At 38.9% G+C, this 8,187-nt stretch overlaps 1 protein-coding gene across 1 annotated transcript in view; it reads right to left on the reverse strand.

The window, feature by feature from the left end:
• The window catches only part of ZC2HC1B (zinc finger C2HC-type containing 1B), a 40,783-nt gene that overhangs the window by 23,793 nt on the left and 8,803 nt on the right, over positions 1 to 8,187 (reverse strand). The window contains exons 2-4 of the mRNA XM_021087130.1: positions 4,807 to 4,868; positions 2,418 to 2,537; positions 1,733 to 1,871 (exon numbers count right to left, since the gene is read on the reverse strand). Of these exons, the coding sequence (XP_020942789.1) occupies positions 1,733 to 1,871; positions 2,418 to 2,537; positions 4,807 to 4,868 (321 nt within the window). The remainder of the gene's footprint in view (positions 1 to 1,732; positions 1,872 to 2,417; positions 2,538 to 4,806; positions 4,869 to 8,187) is intronic.

Raw genomic sequence — 8,187 nt, forward strand, 5'->3', positions numbered from 1 at the left:
TAAGTTGGGTGTGTGTGTATATATATATATATATATATATATATATACATATATATATATATATATTTTTTTTTTTTTTTTTTGGCCACCCTGGGCCAGGGAGCAGATCATAGTAGCAGTTGTAATCTAAGCCATAGCTGCAGCAATGCCAGCTTCCCAACACACTGTGCCACGCCAGGGATCCAACCTACATCCCAGTGCTCCCAAGAAGCTACAGATCCCCCTGTGCCACAGTGAGGATCGCATTCAAAAATTACCTGGATCAAAGACTTACATGTACGAGCTAAAACTATAAAATTGTTAGAACAAAGAACACAGGGGAAAGGGCTTCAAAATATTGGAGTTTGCACTAATTTTTTGGATTTGACATCAAAAGCTAGGCAACAAAAGCAAAAATTAGGTAAATTGGACTTAATCAATTTTTTTTTTTTTTTGCAACGAATACCATCAAGAGAGTGAAAAGACAGTCCATAGAATGGGAGAAAATATCTGAAAATTCTATATGGAGTCACAAGTAACATTAATGTAATAATGCCTCTGGACCTAATTTCCAATTTATAAACAGACAGGGGATGGAGGACTACATTAAACATAAATATGACTAAAAATGCAGACAAATCCAGAACATGAGACAGGGGTGATGAGCAAGATTAAAAGTGACTAAAGAAACAACAAAAGACAATGCATAAACCTTGACTGAATCCTGGATTGTACCTGAGTGGTGAGAGAGAGAGAGAGAGCTTCAAAAGACAGTCTTAAGATAATTGGCAAAATATGATTTTACATATTTAGTGTAATAATAGTATTGTGGTTATGCAAGAAAATGTACTTAAGAAGTGTACACTGAGTTTCCGTCGTGGTGAAGCAGAAACGAATCTGACTAGTATCCATGAGGATGTGGGTTTGATCCCTGGGCCTTGCTCAGTTGGTTAAGGACCTGGTGCTGCCATGAGCTGTGGTTGTAGGCTGCAGACATGGCTCGGATCTGGTGTTGCTGTGGCTGTGGTGTTGTGTAGGCTGGCAGCTGTAACTCTGATTATACCCCTAGCCTGGGAACTTCCATATGCCATGGGTGTGGCCCTAAAAAGCAAAAAAAGAGAAATGTACACTGAAATAGTCATGAGTAAAATGTTACGACGTTTGAAACTTTAAAATATTTGTGCCCTCCCTCAGAGAAAAAGAGGCAGGGGGAAAATGACAACAATGTCAAAAATGCCAAACTTAAATGGAACTTACATGAGTGATCACGGTACTATTCCTTCCTTTTTTCCATAGGTTTGAAAATGCTCAAAATAAAAAGCTTAGGGTAAAAAAGCTACGGGCCACTCAATGGTACAACTTAAAATGGTGAATTTTATATTATGGGAATTTTATCTCAAAAAATGAAAGAGCTGTATGTATGTAGCTATCACAAAACTGCTTAAATTGCTCTACCTAGCTCCATTCTCATACACCAGGATACAAACTGCATTCTTTGGAGTTCTATATCACCAGAACACTGGGTACAGTGGTGCTCTCGTGTTGACACAGAGTTAGAAGAAAACACAGAATCTCTATTGCAGAATTGAAAAAAATAGCATAAATTTTATAAACTTACTTTTATATAATTTCTATAATTGCTAATTTTAGAGTGTATAGGAGGAACCAAGGCATAACGATTAGATCAAAAATCAAGGATAGCCTCAACCAGTTAAGAGTAAAATGTCAAAAGCAAACCAAATTGGCCACACACCTGGGTTGATGGACGGAGGTGGTGGAGGTGGGAGAGGCCGGCCTTCCTTAATGGCTAGTGTACACTGCTTTGCTGAGCGAATTGCATTAATGAAGTCTTCATGTTGTTGTCTCCAGTTAGATTTTCTCACAGGTTGAGCCTAAAAAAAATAAAACCAACATATACTAACCTAGACTTGACTATATATCCCATCAATATAACTTATTTTTTTTTTAAGCTGGGATGTGAATTTACAGAAAACAGGACTGCGCAATTTGGAGAGAAAGGAGAATATGCTTTTCAAAATTACTAAAAGAGGTTTGGAAAATATAGTAATAAAATTTGCAAGTCACAGCAGTGAGGAAAAACAAAATCATAAAAACAAAGGAATTGCAAAACTTTAAAGGAAGGCTTAAATGTAAGATTAAAAGTGACTGTCTTCTAAGTTAATTGCTGGATTTAATGCTACTCTAAGGAAAATATAAACGAGATTCTTTTTTTTTTTTTTTTTTGCCACATCTGGAAAGTATCTGAAATACATTTGGAAATCTAAGTGAGCATGATTAAAAAGAAAACAGTAAAGGTGGATTATACTGACATGACATTACACTGCACTATCAAGCAAAAATGAAACCAGAGAGCCAGAAAGAGGCTTTAATGTTCTTAAGGATATAATCAAGAACAGCAAGGACGATATCAATAGTACCTTGGGTTGAGGAACCTTCCCCACAAGGGGAATGTCAGTGCCCTGTAATCTTTGTTTTAAGGAATTGAAAGGTTTACGTTTTTTGTTGAAGACTTTTCTACATATTGGTCCATGCCTTTCCTAGAAAAGAAGGAGTGGGGATTAAAATTTTTAACATGTACAATCACAAAGTTCATAATGCCTCAGTGTACTCAAGCAGCCCCCACTGCAGTGACTGGGTTGCACCTTCAGAGCCAAGTTCATTCTCTAACTCTCAAATCACAGCAGAGCAAATCCATCTGGCTCTCTTCACCCATGTTACACATAACTAGATATTGTGTTTGGGCAAGGTCAATAAAAGGCCTCTACAGCTAAAGAAACTCACTTCAAGTTTGGTCTTACATGTTTAACTCTATCACTTGGGCTCAATGAATAGTTCCAAGTATTAAATAATGTAGAAAAGACAAACTTTCTAATTTAAATTGAAATAAAATATTTCTGATATTCAGCTACTCACTGAAGCCAAGGAAGTTTTATTTCTTTTATTCTGTTTCCTGCCTTCATTGTTCCTAAATTCCAAAAGCAAGTCATCCAGGAATTGAGTCCCAACCGTCTTAATATTGTTTTACCATTCTTTTGAAATAACTCTTTGTATACAGCAATGGAAAACTTAGCTTCTTACCAGTGGAACCTTCTCAGAAAAACTCTTATCACTCAACATTTCAAAACTGAATTTAACTGGATTACTTTTCTACACAGAGCAAATCAAACCACTTAACTCCTGAAAAGGAGTGGAAAGGCTTCAAAGAAATATTTGAGAACATCTGCAAGAAACAACTGGGACAACCATACAATAAATGAAAAATACACCAATTCCATTTATGTTATGAAGACATTTTCCCTTAATGTGTCCAAACATTTCACATTCATGAAGTCATTTATTTTAGAGCAAATCTAAGCTTATAATATTAAATTTTAAAATATTACAATACTTGCGAAGCAATCAGCAAAGAAAACTACTCCAGCCAATACATTTAAGTACTCAGCATTTCTGGTACAAAACCCAGGGAACCAACACATAGAGCTTTGCCTGTGTAACACTTATATAAAGTCTGCACTTTACTGCACTGCTGTGGGATTATGCCAACATCTTTGTCTTCCACTCTAAGACCTCTTCTACGGTGGTCGTGCAACTCGTAGTAGCTATCATTTACAAAGTTGCTTTGTCCAGACCCCCAAAATACAAGCTCCATGAAAATCACTGCACCTGGGCACAAAAAAAGCCATACCATTTTAAACTGATGGAGACAGAAATCAGATAACTTGGTCAACTGCTCTTTGTAGCCTAGAGGTAGGCCTTTGAAGTAAAACTCGAGAGGACCCAAGAACACTTGGCGTTTAGTTATCCCTCTTCCAACAGTGCCTCTGAGGTCTCAGATCCATTCTCCAGGGCAGCAGCCTTGGGTTAGCAGAGCCAGCACACTGGTGGAGTGCTGGGCCACAACAGGCCCTGTGAATCCCCTTTCTTGATCCAGACAGCTCGAGCTACAGTTATCTAGGACAGAGATGTCATCTTTAAATTCCCTGGAGAAATAAAACCTACAAGCTCATTTGGTAGTTTTTGCCCCCAGCGGTCAGGTTTACAGTTCAAATTCTTTAAGTTTTATAGAAGTCTCCTTGATCTAGATGTCCCGGCTAACAGTTCATTATCATCTTAGATTTTTTTAAAAAAAATCATTTTTCTTGGGAAGGCCTTTCATAATATGGGGCCTAATACCTGTTTGTTTCCCTAATTTTGAAATAAATCAAGTTTTATTCAATTTTATAGGCATAAATCAGGGGACCTGACATGCAGTTAGCTTGAATCTAATTAACAATTAGATCTTGGAACAGGCCTAACATCCATTTTACTCAAATTACATAAAATCCCTGAAGTTGGAGAGTTCTGTCTTTATACGTGGCAAAGCAGGAAACAGAGGGAGGTTAAAGGACTTGTCAGAATTAGTGACAAATTTGAGGCTAAAAGCCAAGTTTCCAGATGCTCCAAATTCAATGTTCATTCCTCTTGACTAGCTAATTTCCCTGGTGCTTTGGCCTTAAAATTTGAATTTTTGATGCTTATAGAAAAGGCAAAAGAGCCAAAACCTCTCAAGAGACAATCAGCTGTGCCAAGACACTTTCGTCTGGCATCCTCTTAGTGAGAGGACCATGTTTATTTAGCTCCGTTTTGAATGGGGCAGCACGGACCTGCCTCGGTGTCCTCCGGGCCTGCCAGCCATAGGTTATGTACTTTTCTCCCCTTGCTTTCCCTCCACATCTGTCTTTAATCTTTGCCACTGCAGCCTCCTCACTAACTTGACAGTTCATTTAACTCCAATGAAACACATCTACGAAATGTCTTTATGTTTACCAGAACATCTGCTGCAAAGCGTCTTCCACAGACTTCACAGGGAAATAATGCCTGATTGCCATCTGTATAGGATCCAAGAGCACATTATGTTAGTTTCATGGAATTGCCTGTCCGAGAAGAAATGACTAACTGGAGGAGACCTCAGGAGCTTGATATCCGCACTCTTTTCAGTCCCCAACTACTTCTTTCTTTTAGGAAGATTCTTGTAAAATTCACCCGGGTTTTCTTCTCCTACCATAGACTTCTCTCTTTATTAAACTGGTAAATTCCATATGCCTCAGGCAACAAGAGTATAATTATTTAATACATTTCTTTCTTCTTTTTTTTTTTTTTTTTGGCTGCCCTGCGGCATGTGGAAGTTCCTGACCCAGGGATCGAAACTTCGCCACAGCAGCTACACAAGCTGCTGTAGTGACAATGTTGGCTCCTTAACCAGCTGCACCAAAGAGGACTCCAATACTTTATGTTTAAACTAAGTGCCTGATAGCTTTGCTTTAGACATAAGTACCAAGTTGATACCCTAGCATAAAGTCATAAATAAGCCAATGACAACGTCTTTAAGATTCCTACTAGAACATAAGATAATTTGCGTGCTAAATGAAGGCATGCCAATTTATCTTGGACCATATTAAAATGGTCACCTAGTCACTGAATTTAAGATGAACTTTCCTAAGAATGGCTTTCTCCCTCAAAATAAACTCTATGCTGGAAAAACTCCTACCTGAGAGGAAGGAAGTAGAAGAGGATGAAATGGACCAAGTAGAAATGGTGGTCTTTGATCAAATCAGGAAAGTCAGAGCCTTTACAATGAAGAAACATACTAGGATGGCAAACACTATCTAGGGGTGGTACTCAGTGTCAGATTTCTTCCTGGGACCTGTGAATAACACTAGTGGCTGGCATTTTGTTTGTTTGTTTTTTGTCTTTCTAGGGCCACACCCAAGGCATATGGAGGTTCCCAAGTCAGGGGTTGAATCAGAGCTGTAGCTGCCGGCCTACACCAGAGCCACAGCAACTCGAGACCCGAGGCGCTTCTGCCACTTACACCACAGCTCATGGCAACGCCAGATGCTTAACCCACTGAGCAAGGCCAGGGATCGAACCCGCAACCTCATGGTTCCTAGTCGGATTTGTTAACCACTGCGCCATGAAGGGAACGCCGTGGCTGGCATTTTAAGTGAGGGACTATAATCATAACACATTCACTACTTGCAATTTTTTTTTCTTTTTAGAGCCATGCCTGTGGCATATGGAAGTTCCTAGGCCAGGGGTCAAAGCATAGCTGGCAGCCCACGCCAGAGCCACAGAAACACCAGATCCAAACCACATCTGAGACCTACATGGCAGCTCACAGCAGTGCCAGATGCTTAACCCATCGAGTAAGGTCAGGGATTGAACCTGCATCCTCATGGATACTGGCTACATGAGAACTCCCACTAATTGCTATGTTAAAAAAAGATTCAACTATTGTAGTGTTTTCAAAGTTAAATGAAGGATAAACTCAAATATTAAAAAATAAGACTGACTGTACCCACTACATCCCAATGCCTCAAAGTGCCTAACCCACAGTAAGGTTCTCAATAAATATTGTTGAATGTACGGACAAAGAAGAACTGAGTTTCTACCATAGGACCAATCATTCACTCAATAAATAAATACTTACCATATGCAACTCTGTGGGAATATTGAGAGAAACCATACATGGGTCCAGCATAGAAAAGGAGAGAAAGTATACCCATAAATTACTTTCAATGAAGTTAGAAAACCATTATGGAATTCTAAAAAAAAAAGTTGTTTCATATTACTGCCTTTCAGTTCCTCTAAAGTTGTGTATACAAGATTTTTTAAAAGCAGATTTTATGGTAAACCATTTGGGCTACGTCAAGGGGAGAGGTCAAGGACACTGGGTAGGAAGAACCTGATAGGGCTGTGGAAGATTCATGTGACAAAGGTGAGCAGGGATGCACGGACGGTGATGGGGAGGGAAAGCGGGATTTTAGGTAAAAAGCTAAAGGTGTAGGCCTGAAATGCAAAGGAAAAAAGAAATGGGAGACACCGTGGTCAAAGAACCAGTAAGTTGACTGGATGTGGGGGGAGTTGAGAGGTGACAAAGAGAGAATGATGAAGGACTGAGAAGATGGCAGGACTGTGGACAGAAGTAGAGAATTCGAAAAGAAGGACCATCTTGTCAGAAACATGACCTCAGCTTTGGAAATACTGAGTTTAAGATAGAGTTATCCAGCCAGAAAGATGGAAATGAGGGAGGTCAGGGCTAGAGACACAGATGTAGGCTTTGTTTGGAGAGTGATGTAAAGGCGTGATACTGCCAGGGAAGAGGTCATGGAAAGAGAAGTACAGGGATGATCCCTAGGGAACTCCATATTTAAAGGCCAAGAAGATGATGAAGATAAGCCAGAAGGAGAAGCAGGAGAGAACAGGGTCATGGAAACCATGGGAAGACGGCTTGAAAAAGGAAGGCCTGATTAACAAGAATCAGATGGTAGCTCATTACAGACATTGTTGATTTAAATGATTTCTTCTCACATCTGCCAGATGGTATTGTATTTGCAACACAGGTCATTCATTACAGCATACAGAAATACCACTCTTCCTCTCTGTTTTTTTTTTTGCCTTCTAACTCTATAAAAACTTGGTCTTAATTTTTTCTTTTAAACAAGGATATCCCACTCCCCCCTGCAACTTACTCATTAATAAAAATTACCTCCTAACTATAAAAATGCTACTTTTCTAAAACACTAATTAAAGATAATTTATTTTTATATTACTGTAACATGTGTAGGGTGATTTCCTGTTCCCCAAACACTCTTCCTATGTAAGCTTGTTTACTCTTTACATCAATCCTGTGATACAGGGTTGGTAGCTTTTTTTTTTTTTTTTTTTTTTTTTTTTCTTTATAGATAAGAAAACAAAGGTTCAAGGTTGGGTGACTTCTCAAGAAAAATAGGTAGTAAGTGGTAACTCTGAAACTCGAACTTGAGCCTCTGTAAGTATGAAGACTATTTATTCAACCATCACCATATAGAGATACGATGTCAATACCAACCTGCAAAGCAAATGGAAGTCCCTTGAAGGTCAACAGACTTTGGTTTAAATCAGCTAGTTTTAATGAGCTTGAAATAACGACAGATACAGTGTGATTCTACTAAACACCTAAAATAGACCACCATGTTCTGAACCACATTCAACTGAACAATAAGGAAGGAAGGGAACATGTGACCAGTCATCTGAACCAAATGCGGAGATCAGGGAGGTCTAGCATTACTTACGCTGAATCACATGGAAAATGTGATCACTAGAACCTTAAAATAATCTCTTCAAACAACCAAGTTGCCTTCAATAGGTGAAGGGTTAAACAAACTG

Source organism: Sus scrofa, chromosome 1, assembly GCF_000003025.6.
Source record: "Sus scrofa isolate TJ Tabasco breed Duroc chromosome 1, Sscrofa11.1, whole genome shotgun sequence".
NCBI classification, from domain to species: domain Eukaryota; kingdom Metazoa; phylum Chordata; class Mammalia; order Artiodactyla; family Suidae; genus Sus; species Sus scrofa.